The sequence below is a fragment of the Diorhabda sublineata genome, chromosome 8 (genome assembly GCF_026230105.1).
Source record: "Diorhabda sublineata isolate icDioSubl1.1 chromosome 8, icDioSubl1.1, whole genome shotgun sequence".
Taxonomy (NCBI): Eukaryota; Metazoa; Arthropoda; class Insecta; order Coleoptera; family Chrysomelidae; genus Diorhabda; species Diorhabda sublineata.
In genome coordinates, this window is record NC_079481.1 from 32,125,713 (window position 1) to 32,140,513 (window position 14,801).

The 14,801-nt window shown below is 29.0% G+C and overlaps 2 protein-coding genes across 5 annotated transcripts in view; one reads left to right on the top strand and one right to left on the bottom strand.

The window, feature by feature from the left end:
• Positions 1–1,739: 1,739 nt before the first annotated feature.
• Positions 1,740–9,765, bottom strand: LOC130448200 (calpain-7-like). 2 transcript variants are annotated; one of them, XM_056785465.1, is made up of 12 exons: positions 9,412–9,765; positions 9,081–9,358; positions 8,847–9,028; positions 7,809–8,034; positions 7,362–7,580; positions 6,502–6,766; positions 5,828–6,055; positions 5,535–5,776; positions 3,355–3,560; positions 3,080–3,288; positions 2,791–3,023; positions 1,740–2,673 (listed from the first exon to the last, which is right to left on the bottom strand). In XM_056785465.1, exons 2-12 carry the CDS (start codon positions 9,347–9,349, stop codon positions 2,532–2,534), a joined length of 2,421 nt encoding a protein of 806 aa, XP_056641443.1. In that variant the 5' UTR covers positions 9,350–9,358; positions 9,412–9,765; the 3' UTR covers positions 1,740–2,531. The 2 variants fall into 2 exon arrangements, with proteins under 2 accessions (XP_056641443.1, XP_056641444.1); XM_056785466.1 differs by having other exon boundaries at positions 9,416–9,748.
• A 2,234-nt stretch (positions 9,766–11,999) lies between these two features.
• The window catches only part of LOC130448201 (transducin beta-like protein 2), a 60,970-nt gene continuing 58,168 nt past the window's right edge, over positions 12,000–14,801 (top strand). The window contains exons 1-2 of one of the 3 annotated variants that reach the window (XM_056785468.1): positions 12,000–12,199; positions 13,407–13,619. In XM_056785468.1, the coding sequence (XP_056641446.1) occupies positions 13,574–13,619 (46 nt within the window). In that variant the 5' untranslated portion in view covers positions 12,000–12,199; positions 13,407–13,573. The other 2 variants (XM_056785469.1, XM_056785467.1) reach the window with 2 other exon arrangements.

Below are 14,801 nucleotides of genomic sequence, written 5' to 3' on the forward strand. Positions count from 1 at the left end.
ATTTGGACTATAAATTGAAGACAAACATATGAATATTATTATTATAATTAATTTCAAAATGTATACTTCAACAACTTCCCTCGTATATTAAATACGTTCTATTTCACTTGACATCTAAGATAACCTATGGTTTGTGCTAAAAATTGGATTGTAAACAATGTAATATCAATTACTGAAAGTGAATAAAATCAGAGTCATAACAAAACTTAATATTCAAAATATTAACTACCCAATTTATGGACATTCAACTGCAAATAAAGATAAATAACTGAAACATTCGCGTGTTATTTTTTGATAAATTTATTGAGAACACTGGGCCACTTTCTAAAATTAAATATATTTAAAAGAAATGGTTACTGCTTAACTAATTAATTTCGAATTGTTTACTTTTTACATCAATTTATTCAAGATACTTTTATTGTGTTGAAAAGAACTTATTACCAGGTGCTGTTATTTTTAAAACTGTGATAGGTAAATTGCTTTTAAATTGTAATGATGATTCTCTAGATTTGTAATACATACTTTGTATTGGACTCGTACACTGTATTTCTTATGAAATTATTATTGCTGAAATTCGAATTATATTCAGTGTTTTCAAAAACTTTAATTCAATTGCGATCGTTGCAAATGTGGCTTATGGATACATTAAATCAAAACAATATATATGAAAAAGAAGAAGACAATGTCAAAATTAAAAGATGCAAAAGTAGATAAATAAATTTGAAAACAATTTTTAAAATAAACGATGCAGTAGGACTAAGAGAAATATTACGATTAAAAATCTTGAATGGAATTATGAATATATAAGTAATGGAACAATTAATACTGTAATAAACGATACAATTGAAGTAAAATGTTATAAAACAGAGAACAAAAGAATTAATACGAGATGTGAAAAGTAAAAAGGTAAAAATCATAAATAATGGTAAAAAAATTGAGGAAAAGGTATGTAAGAATTATAAATCATGAACATTTATAATCTGCAGAGGTATTTATAACAATTTCTGATGGTTCTGAGTTTTTTTTACTTGGTGTAGTAAAATATAGTTAATATTGAGTAACCTGGTAAATTTTCACTATTTTATTTACATAATTCGATCTCTGATCTATTAAATAAAATTTTTTCATTCATGTTATGAAAGATATTTGATTTTATGTGTATACTTTGCCAAATTCCTTTATCATAGTCACATTGACCTGTTTCATGAACTGAAACACAATTTTATTCAATTTTCAAAAAAAAATGATGTCGAAAGTAAAGTTTTTATATTCTTTTCCATATTCATAGTTGTTTATCACTTAATTTCAATACTGATTATGGTTCTACCCATAATAGGTACTCAATATTTCATGTTTTTTTTTTATATGCTTTCAATATGTTAAAATACAAGTAATTTTACAAATTCATACTATAGAATGTCCTCATGATTCTCACATAAGATCCTGGATGTTAACTGCAATTTCAACCTTTTTGTTTGGACTATTTCAACACTATGTAAAGTCAAAATCAGCTGATACTTTGGTGAAGACTGAAACAGGTCGCAAACTTCAAATTTTTACTTGTTTCATCTGATTTTGAATTAAAAGAGACTTAAAATCAAGATGAATCACTATGAAAATCAGTTGATTTTCATCCTGCTACTGTAAACATAGGAATATTGGAATTAATTATTCAAAACAGTCCTTTATTGAGTAGTAAAGTTTGTATCCTCTTCCTGCCATTATCAGCTGCCCAAGTTTTTGAGAAATTCTCTGTTCTGCTACTTTTCTATTCTTACATGGTATTTGCTACATTCTTCTATATACTTCAACTATTTTTTTAGATAATTTAATTTTTCGTAAGTTATGAAATAAAACACAAGTTTGTATAAAAAATTATATTTGCGAATATATAAACAATTAAATATATTTAATAAACTCACAAAATTCAACAAACTAGCAGAAAACAGTATAAAATGATTGAATATTTAAGCAAAATATGCAAAAAAAATATAAGTAAATTGTTTTCCATGTACCCTAGATGACTAATAAATCCCTACATATTATGATTGCATAAAAATTGATAATGGGACAATCTATATAACATCGAAAGGCAAAGTTCATTCAAATGAATATGTCAACACTAGAAAATGATTTCAATTTTTTTTTGTTTTTAATTTATTCAAATACTACACTTGTATAGTAGATATACATAAAAATAACATTATCAAAGTATGTATTGATTTATTGATGCGCATTAATTATTCATGTATCTACTACTGGAAAATAGTATTCTTTATATTGAAATTGGAATTTTTAATATCGAATAAAAGCACCGTTTATTACCACTACATCAATAAAACTGGTCCTTTGTAATTTCCTTTGATTCATAAATAGAGTACATAGTACGACAAACAAGCAACAATAAATAAAGAATCAGAATAAACAGATAAAACTAGAGGACGGCTAATTTACCAAAAATTAAAAATTTTCCGTAAATTTTGTTTAATCCCAGATAAATATTTTTTATTTCAAACAACAAGTTATTAACTTTATGTTTTGAAAAGTTTTATTGGTGATGTTGACTTAACGTTGAGTATGAAAGGCCCTTCTTGATTCGGATAAAAAGTGGAAGGAATTATCCGTAGAACACTGGCAGGTATGCTTGGTAGATCCAAAACGATGTATCCAGATCTGTTAAATTAGAAAAAATAGCACCTTAACCATCAAAACTGTGTAAAAGACAAGGACTAGAGGCTGGAATAAGAACCTGAGGTTTCCTTTAGATTGTAAACGGGATAAATACATTACCTGTAAGATCCCGATGATTTAGCTCTAAACGGGGCGGTAACGGATTCATCTTTGAGTTGCTGTATGGTAACTTCGAATCCCATTTGGTATTGTTTGGGACCCTTCAATTCTATTAAAATATGATTGTTATCGGATTTAGAATCGACATCGAGGCAGTATTTGGGATTATTAGGAAAAGTGAGAGGATGATTCGGGCATCCCCCTGCTGTAATGCCCTTCCATTCGCCGGTAATCTGCAAACGAGTTTTTTACCATGGACCGTACCGTAAATACATACTGTAACCCTTACCCTTTGTTCGTATTTGTAGGGATCAATTATTTTATTCAAACGGAAGGGTAAAGTCGCATAAGCCCTTAAGGTATAATATATCGTGGTGGATTTTTCGTACTGAGAAACGACAATTGTAAATTTTCTATTAGATTCTGAATTTAATAAAATTTTACACAGATAATGTGGACTGTTGATTTTAACTCCATCTATGTACGGTGGCGGGTCAACTGCAATAAATATAAAATAATATTTTGAAGCGGAAACATGATGGTGATATCACCCTGTCTACTTACAAGGATAATAAACTTTTTTTCCACCCCTGTAAACGAAAAGTGTTATATATTCTTTGTTGTCTCTAAAATCGTCGATGTCTGTGATGTGTCTTGTTAATAGTAACCATACAGCGCCGGCTCCATCGCCTTGTACATCTAAAGAAAATTGTGGATTTTCCGATATGCTATATAAATCTTTTACTGGACCCGTCCCTGCGTTCCAAGATCTACAATTTGATATCTGGGTATAGAAATAGACAGTATCATTGATGACAATAAAACACTACAAAAAAACTAGTTTTCGAAAATATTATATGCCATATGGGATCAAAAATAACACGGTAAATACATATATCAAATGTCATACGTGTTGAATCTTATATAAAATTGTCATCTGTCATATTTCAAATGTCAAAAGTCAAGTTACAATAATTTCAAAGTTACAAAGAAATAATTGGGAATTATAAATAGAAAAATGATCATAGATGATATAAAAATTGGTTGAAAAAAACTTGGACAAAGTCTACATAATCATTGCTGTTGTGATTACTAGTAATATTTGAAAGAATAAACATACTGTACATGTTACAACAACGCTGTCAACTGTCAATAATCGAACATAACATTTAAGGGTAATTATCTGTCAAATGTCAAACATAAGCTGTTCAATCTTAGTAATACTGCCATACAATTGAAATTTTTAATCCATAAAAAAGTGTTACACATGAAAACAATTATTATAAGAAAACATTTAATAATTGAAATAAAAATTTTAATGACATATTAAACGTCAAATGAGGCGAATGTTTTCGATCAATACGGGAAAATATCAGCTGTCAACAATCAAACATCATTTGAAGTGTAATTATCTGTCAATTGTCATACGATATGTCAGATATAGTTAAATCTTAGTAACCCGTCGAATATCAAACATCAATTGAAACGCATTGTTTTAATACATACAGGGAGCGTCAAAAATAAACTAATTACGAAAAAAGTAAAAAATTAAAACTTCAACGATGTGTCAAACGTCAAATAAACGCTAGTAAAAATTAACTGTCAAGAATAAAATCTCATTTCGGATTATGGTAATTATCTGTCAACTGTCATACGAGATGTCAATCGTAAGCTGTTGAATTTTCCGTAACATGTCAAATATCCCTAGTCAAATGAGACGGGAGTGTTTAATCCATACAGGGGATTAGGAGAAAAACAAAATGGAATGTGAAAAATTTAGTGACATACGAAACATCAAGTGTATCGGATGTTTTTAATCAAAACCGAAAAAAAAAACATTAATTTGACAATTGAATAAAGTCACGTGAAATATCAACTGTCAACAATCAAATTTCATTTCGAAATAGGAACATCATCTGTCAACTGTCACACCAAATGTCAGTCGTAAGCTGAGGAATCTTTGAAATACTTTCAAATGTCAAGTGAAACGGACATTTTTAATTCGTACATGGAGCGTCAAAAAATAAACCAATATTTTTAGAAATAATTCAAAAGGAAAATGAAAATTTCAATGATATATCAAATTTCATTTCCGAAGAAGAATTATGTCAACTGTCATACTAAATTTCAATCGGAAACTGTTGAATATTTGTAAGACTGTCAAATATCAAACGTCAAATGAAGCAGACATTTTTAATTCGTACAGGGAGAGTCAAAAAATAGTCAAATGTTCATTTTCAATCATGAAAATAAAAATTTTAATGATATGTCAAATGTCAAGTGAGGTAAACGCCAGAAAACATCAAATGTCGTTCTGGAAGAGTAATTATATGTCAAATGTCATACGAAATGTCAGTCGTAAGCTATTTAATATTGGCAACACTGTCAAATATCGAAAAATCAAGGTAAACGCACATTTTCAATCCATACAGCGTCAAAAATTGGACTAATGAAGTCAACAATAAAAATGTAGTTTGTCAATAAACAATAAAGGATATAAAGCATTAAATTGACGATTAAATGTAAGAAAATATCAACTGTCATTTCCAAATAGGTTAGATATCTGTCAACTGTCACACCAGATGTCAGTGTCAAGTCAAGTAAACTGATAAAAAACATTTGAAGAGTCGTTGAAATGACGTAATTTTATTTTTTTTTTAATGTGTGTCGCAACCAGAATCGTTTTGAACGAAATAAAGATTGATAATATTAATCTGTAAAATATTTTAATTGATTTTACTTACTGGTGTATGCAATATGTATGTTTGAACAATTCCGGGTTCCAATTCATATAAAAAACATCGAAGAACTTGCAGAGACTATCGTAATCGATCCAAAATACTCCGTTGTCGAATTGAGCGGCGCTGGAAGGATCGAAATTGAGTCTTCTCTGCAATTCGGGCGTCCAACGTCGCGTATCCAATTCCGAATAATTTCCACGCCATCTCAAATGCGACCAAGGATTTTTCAACTTGAATAACCTAACCTAAAAAAACTTCAATTCGTAAATTTTATTTATTTTTCTACGTATAATTACCCCATCGATCGTTTGTACGTCCATGACAGCGTACGCGTGAGTGGATACCAGTCCTGTTCTTTCGGCCTCGAGATCCGACATGTCTCCGGTGGCTACAGAAACTAACACGTCACCTTTGGCCAATCTTGTTTCTATTTTTTGATAAACAGCGTCTTTGTTGAAGTCGGGATTATTTTTTATCGCGGCCCTTTCAGGTATCCAACCGGTTAAGGCGTGGAGATCGATATTCTAAAACATATTTGTATTCGCAACTCGTCCCAGACATGATGCCGGTCCTGTCCCTGATGTTTGTTCATATATATATATATATATATATATATATATATATATATATATATATATATATATATATATATATATATATGTTTCTATCATATTTGTTTACATTGTTACCTTTTGAACTAATTTCTAGAAAAGTCTCGTCATTTATTTGTTTTGTTTCTTTATTTTCTAGAACTTATGAGAATTTCCTTTTGTATATATAAACGAGTTTGTTAAGCGGAGTTAATTAATTTATAATAAACAGAACGAAATGGAAAAGTAACCGAAGGTTTTGAATAAATTATAGTTAGTTAAGTGTAGTGTGAAGTGTTTAACTAAGTTAAAGACAGCGTATACCAGCGATAAATGAAAAATCCCCTAGCGCTCAATAATCAATAATATATAATACTCACACTATTACTACCGGGAAAATCATATCCGCCCATAACTTTCATGTACGCTTTCTCCAACAAAGATATCCAAAATTCGTTTCGATTAGCCGAATAGGAACACAACAATCTTCCGTATCGATCTATAGGTAAACTGTCATCTATTATCACTTTTCTCGGGATACCGTTGATATGTAACTTGATCATATATTTTCCGAAAGGATTATAAACTGGTTTTTTATCTTTCGATTGAGGATATATTATTGCGGTTACCAATTTTTTACCAAACCTATCGCATAATTTCACAAACTATACTTGCGTGCACAGAAATCGGCACACTGTAAATCTTTTGACTTTAACTGTGCCTTTGATGTTCCCTTTTAGAACTTCTTATTATAGCAGGCGGTTTATTTACAGTATTTCTTGTGTTTCTTTTTATTCTAGAATTTTGTTGAATTTTATTTAGGTATATAAATGATTTGTCTATTGTTTTTTGTGGGATTTTTTTCATTGGATTCAAGTCAAAGCTGTACGGTGGCCCCAACACAGGATTGGTTCGTGCTTCTATAGCAATTGCACCTCCATAAGCACTCCGCTTTTCAAAACAGCAACGTCCGATTAAGATGATCCTGTTTTGGACCAATCGCAGTTGTTTTAGTGGCCAGGAGTTGTAAATCGCCTTCCAAGTCGCCTATGAAAGGATACAGTCTCGTCAAAACGCTGGCACATTCATCGAACCGCTGAGCAACAGCTCGCAGACAAAGTCCAATTTTGATTTAAGTAATCATTTTAATATTTAACAAATTTTTAAGTCTAAAGTTTACAGTGGACCGATTTCTAAGCAAGTAAGTTTATATATTTAGTTTCAATAAAATTTGCGTTACCTTTTTTCGTAGGAAGCACTAACAGCTAGACTTGCTACGAAGGAACAATCTGATATCACAGTTTGCTTTATACTCAAATAATCTGGAACGGAACGGTACACTATACAAGGGTCGGAACATATTTCTTCCGGTCTTACGAATTTATAAAAATCCCTTTTCTGTTTCGGTGATAATTTTAGATGACCGTCTTTGTCAGAAAATGGTATCGAGTATTGAAACCTGATAAATTATGACATAATTAGATGAATCAACAATAAAAGAAGAGGGATAAATACTAATAAACAAAATTGAGAAACTTGAATTTCTTTTTTGATTACCAATTTGTAAAAGACCGACCTTTGGAATATTAGTCATAACGAAATTTCGATTCTACTATATGTATATGTACAGTTTGCTTTTGGCCGGTGAGTTTCACCCTGTATATAAGTTAATGAAGCTATAACTAACCTTTCTGATAAATCTATACTCATAAATGGCACATAGTCCCTTCCATTAATCCTTGATGTATGTAAAAGTACCAATTTTTCTTCGTCTGTATATCCGCCCTCAGTTGCAGTTAAAAAATTCGCGTTATTAGATTGTGGTTTAGGGTTAATAAATGGTCTTTGTTGAACTAGTTTGCTATTAGTTGGTGAAGTTTCACTACTAGGTGGTGATGTTTCTTTTTTTATACCTAAACGACAGTGGGAATCAACGAAACCAGACAATTCCGCATTTGTAGGTTATATTTTTATAGTTAACTAATATTCTAATTGTTTTTCAATAGTTTTCGATAAAATAATATAAAAAAACATTTTTTTCCACATAAAGAACCTATTTTAGAAAAAGACAAACTAAAAATCACTTAAATTTAAAATAAACAAACATAACCTCAAAAGCAAAACTTTCCCCTAATACTAATGTATCCATCTGCATATTCAATACTGGCTTAAAAAGCTTTGTAAATTCAAAAAAAGCAAAAAGAATACGAAAACCACCAAAATAAGAAAGAACAAACTAAAAGTTCACAATCTCAATTCTGATATTCAAAAAATCGTTTTAACATGTTAAGTGCGAACCAAATTCGATGTTATTTCTCTGTAATCCAACAGTTTGTTCATTTTAGTCGCCATATGGGGTTTAATATTAAGAAACAATTTTATTTCAAATAAAAAGTGCGAAAAAATCATGTTTATTGTTTCAGTTCATAGGTCCGCTATGGGTTCGAGGGCAAGTTCATCGATACAACTTTCTCCAAGTCCCAGAGCCGCACAAAAAAAACATTAATCATATTCTTTATCAAAAAAATATTAAGAAAGAATATAGCAATCACAGATTTTCAAGTCAGTGTTGCGAAATATAAAAAAAAAATAATGAAAATATACACATATCCAAAACATGGCGTATAATAAGTCTGGATATTAAATAACAAAATTGGTTACGAAAAAGGGTTTTATGAAATAAACTTATTTGTACCTTAGAGGAAATTATGAATTATTCAAGTACCTTTTAGTTCTTCGGCTCTATCTAAAGCCATTAAAGCAAGATTCTTCAACTCCCCTTGCATTAAATCAGGAAATTGCGAAATATACTCAACTGTCTTGGCATACAAATCAATAGCATCCTCTTTATCCCCTGCTTCATCTTCTTCAATAGCTTGGTTCAATAAGAAATAACATTGTCTCAACCTATTACAACAAATTGTTAGTTTACGTCTCACAGATGTTGAGTTATCCTAACCTCGATTTGCTTCCATTTTCATCTACGGTTTTATGTTCTTGTGGAACTTTGTTCATCAATTCATCAGCTCTCGATTTATACTGATCGGATTTTTGATTAAGGGATCTCACTTTGTCTACATCTTCTGTACTGTTAGCTACTTGTGTTAATAATCTAGCTGCAGCTTCGTAATAATAAGCTGCTATATTTTGTTCATTTTGTTGATCGAATTGGACTGCTTTTTTAGCGGCTTCTATTGCATTATCTAGTAGCGCGTCTGAACTTGACATTTTTTTGTACTATATCAAAACAAAATTTTTATCTACAGCTGGTACAATGAAAATACACTTACCTACCTACAAAATATTATCACAGTGAAGTAGAGAGTTTTTTTTTTAATAATAATTTGAAACTTCAGATTTTTGATTCGTGGTTTATTAACATTTTTTCTTTAGTTGTTTTTTCTATTATTATCAAGGTGTGGTGGGATTGAAAATGACGTGTTTACAAATTATAACTTCATGTTATACTAATGTAATTATATACATGAAAATATTAATATAACTAAAAAAATAATAATACAAGTATTTCCTCTAATTATTTTGTTATAAAACTAGATATATTTATATGAAATAATTAAATAATTTCACTTTTTTGTCTAATCGAATCTTAATATATACATTGGAAACGTACAGCTGCTATCTACAGGAGAATTTCTATACTAATTATAAATCTTTAATCTGCAAAAGCTTGAAACTTTTAATTATACTGTTCACTACTAGATGGCATCAATTTTGTCGTATCCCAAATCGTATTATTTAAATGTTATTTTTATAACAACCAATTTATCGAATGTAAAAGAAACCAAAATTGTCGGAACAATCTTTTCCTATTTAATATTATTTAAAATGATATTAATTTGCTTCGAAATTAATGTAAAGTAAACAGTAACTTTGGTAATTGTTAAAATTATAGTTATGCTTCTTACTTATAGAGGGTAGCACTAGATATATTTCTAACAAATTCGTGATTATAACCTCATAAATAATCTTATATATATATTTAGAAATGAGAAAATTAAGATACGATAAATATCTAGTGAACAAATGAATATGTATAAATGTAGGTGTAAATGTTATCATCAAGGATCTGAGAGGTTGTTGTCGTTTCATGGCACGTGTAGTTTTATCAGATGGTTCAAATTTAAAAAAATATTTAATAGGTAAACAAAATAATAATGCTGAAATTGCAAAAATATAAGATAATGCTGTTTATTAAACTGATAACATAAAGAACAAAAGATATAAAAATTAATTTTCGTAATACACATAATAAATATTACGTTTTATTTCCTACAATATGAAACTTCATTAATTTTCTTGAAATTTTGACAATAACAACTTGAATAACATTATAAAGTTTTTTGTTATACAACAGTTTATCAATACAGGATATTCGAAAGAAATGAATCAGTGTTATTTTGATAGAGTATCAGTAATATATATGAGAAGTATGTCAGTAGGTAACCCAATTAAATAAGGGCGAAATTAGACCTAAAAAGATAACCTAACCTCAAAATGAATTATATAATTCAATACAGGACATTATAATATTTAGTAAAGGTTAATATATGGAAATAACATTTGCTTTTACACCCCTGATTAATATTCGAAAAGTTCGGGTTAGGTAATACTTTTGTCTTAAAAGAAATTAAAGAAAGCATAGTGTATAGATCAGTTGTGAATGTGAAAACTAAAATTTGGTATAGAAATATTTTATTTCATGTGAGTTTGGGCTAAACTTTTGACGGGTAGTGTAGGTCTAAAGTATATGACACAATTTTTGGCTTATATAGAACTCGTAAGACAGAAAACGCACCTTTATTCAATTAAATTAATACTAATATAATGTTATTACAACAATGCATTTGGACAAATTAATGCTTGTTTAATGTGTATTGAATCATTTATTATTCAAAGTTTGCAATAATACGATATAATTTGATTTAAGTTGATACTTATCATATATTTAATAAGTATTTATAGTTATTATATCATTTTGGAATTTTGGAATTAAAAATATCTGATCTATTTTTATTAAAACAATACAGGCAATTTGTAGACGTATACGTAAAACTGGTTGTCTAACGTCGTATATCAATTGCGAATAAATATTTACGTAGTAGATACGGTAATTTATATATTTGTAATACAAATTATCCAAATATTGATTTAATTATTTATTTTTTGTTATTCTATTATGAAATTAGCGAAGTTAAAATATCTGATCTATTTTTGTTGAAACATTGCAGGCAATTTGTAGACGTATACGTAAAACTGGTTGCCTAACCTGGTATATCAATTGAAAATAAATATAATACGTGAAGATGCAATCATTTATATATTTGTAATACAAAAATAATTTTATTTAAATTTTGATATTCTTTATATTTATTACTCAAGTTTTTCAACCATCTCACTTTTATTTATGAATCCGTTTAGATCTAACATTTAATGTTTCATATATTCAGTTCGGTAAATGTTTTTAGTATCTTTGTATATATATTTTATTTTATTCTGAATAAAAACTGACTAACAAATCGAACAATTTTCATTATGCTTTCAAATCATTTCTAATAAATTATTGTTTGCTTTCATAAATATAAATATGCGAAGTACACCCCTGATTCGTTGATGTCATGTGCTTTCCTAACGTACACGACCACGTGTTTTTTTTTCGTTACATCAGTAACTAAATAAAAAGGACTTATCTCAATACTACTACTCTACAAACGGTATTCCGATGTATCGATGACTAAAATCGCTACGTCACTTTACAGGAACTGGTTTATTATTACTAACTGATAAAAATTGTTAAGTCCAGACCAGAATATTAGTCATTGGCAAAACATTTTATACCTTTGTTGTTTATCATAAACGTTCTTGTTATCATTATGAAAGGTTGTACGTTTCTACGTTGCTGTTCGTGTTTCATTTTATTTGAAAAGTTCAATTTAATTTAGACAATTAATCTAATTCTAAATCATTTCAATTAGTGATGATAAAATTCGCGTCGTATTTTAGATGTTCCATGTTATCTGAAGAAAGTGGAGGGGATCGTATAACGACACGTTAGCAGAGGTAATAAAAAAAATATTTATAAAGAAAATCGATCAGTAAATAGTTGTACGTGTATCTGAATTATACACTATATATTTTCCGTGGGTAGCTCAGTAGAAAGTCATGATTAAAGTCAGTTATTCTTATAAAAATTTAAGTTTGGCGCCTTTCTCTCCGCTGCATTCAACGATCAGTCTCGCTAAGTTGTCAGTTGGCTGGAAAGTACAGTTGCGAGAAGTGTATGATCGGACCTCGTGGTGTTGTGACTCATAGAATCGTCGATCGTAAATTTTTGTCGAAAATTTTGATATATATATAAGAAAATGGAAAGTGTTTGGTACGATTTTCTAACAAATAACGTGTTAGTCTTTACGGTACTTATCGGTTTAAGTGTTTTAATTATCATGTACGTAATTAAATTGTTTAAAGAAGAAGAGGTTAGAGAAAATATGAAAAGTAAGATTTTTTATATTCACTGTTAACTGTTTCTTTAAATATTGAGTTCGTGGAAATATATAAATTAATCATTAAATATTGGAGATTACCTCACTTAAAATTAGTTTTTTCTAAATTACATAACTAAATGATATTTTTTTTTACTTTTTATAACACATTTTATTAAAATGTATTGCTTCCATTTGGATATGTGTACTAGGTCAACAAACGGAACCACGTGGAGCCGATTTAAAAGTACACTGTAAAACAAAAACGCTGAACAGTATAAAGAATGAACGAAGACTTTTATTTTTATATATTTAATACCTGATATTGATGATATTAGCGAATTAAATGACTGAAATAATTGAATTAATTTGTAGTTAAATTATTTTTAACCTCTTAACCTTACAAAAATTTGTTTATGCAATCTGCTTTTGCGTTTTATTACGTAGCGGTTTCGTCAAAAATAAAATAAGAGTATTACTTGCATAAATATTATCTTATTTAATTCAAGATCAAAAAATAAATTGTAAATTTGATTTTAAAACGTTGTATAAAAAAATGCAACTAATATTAGTCAGTATAGTGTGTGTTTCATGAAAGATTTGTATAAATTATTTTATGAATACGAAAACAAGTTTTTACACTGAGAAAACGGTTTATTTATAACGAATCTACTTTTATGCTTGGCTTGTAAAAGCGATTTTATTTTATGTTATAAAGAATGTATGTAGTATGAAACGGTCAGTCATGGAACTTGAATGACTGTATGGTATTTTGTATGCTGCAGGCGACAAATTAACGGTATATCCCGAGAAGAAAAAAGACCAGTCTCAAGGTGGGAAGAGGAAGAAGAAGATTGCCGAAAGTAGATGGACAGGAAAGCATGATAAATACGTCTATAGTCATCCTTGGATTTTGACTTCGTTGAAGGGGCATACTGGGAAGGTTTTGGATATGGACTTTAGCAGTAATGGCAAATTTTTAGCTTCATGCGATGACGGTTAGTAATTGTAGTATAGTTTTTTAACTAGAAATTTAATTCCATAAATTTAAATATGAAATATTTACATTTTAACATTGATAAGAACATAGAGTAGTTTTTTAGTCATCAATTTATTGTTTTATTCACCATTTGGAATCAAGTTTCTAACCTAATTTTTTTTTGGAAAACTTTAAATTTAAAATATAAACAACGATCTTTTGAAATATATACGTACAATATCGTCGAAAACCTACTGATGAAACCTAAAGAAACAAATTCTAGTGAAAACCTAGCGGAATAAGTATGACAATAAATTTTTTTATACAAACATTACAAAAAGTTTTAATCCGATATATTCTAAATTCGAATTGAACTTGACAACATCGCGTATAGTTGAATTTGTACGGCGGGATTTTAAGGCTGGTTCATAAACTTGACGTTTGTCGATTAAAATGATTCAAGTACTACGTAAATATGTCAGACTTAAATATAAATAAATAGGAACGTTTTAACCATTGAATTAAAAGTTAAAGGAAGGAGTAATAAGCAAAAGTTAGTTCGGTGCATATGGGGGACGGTAATCTCCACTTTACCATAGGCGTGCTATACAAAAATTATTTTGTAGCAAACGATATAAAGTATGAACAGAATTCGGAAAAAGTGTATCTTATGAATATTATGGTGGGACAAACAAATTTTTTTTAGCTACTACGAAAATATCGTCCAAGGTTATCCAAACTTTGAGCTCTTAATATCAATCGTGATTTTTTTATTTCTCATTAAAATTACACAGGAATTTTTATGTATTTCAACGAATTATTGTGTAATAAAAAGAAATAAAATATTTCAAAAAAACCTTTAATTTTCCATGCAAATTGAAAATAAAAAATCACTATATTGATATTAAGAGCTCAAACTTTACCTGAACTTTTTTTTTCGTCATCTTGATAATTGATAAAAATGTATCAAATTTTTCTCAATGACAATAAAATTCTTGTAAGATTGTAGTAGAAACGTGATGGGATAAATGCGACAACAAATATCTTGAACAATTACAAAAAGTTTGAACCTGATTTACTCCAAAATCTAGTTAAACTTGACAACATCGTATATAGTTGAATACGTATAGCTGGATTGTAAGGCTGATTCACAAACTTGATGTTTGGCGTTTCCAATCAATCTCTTACTAAATTGTTTACC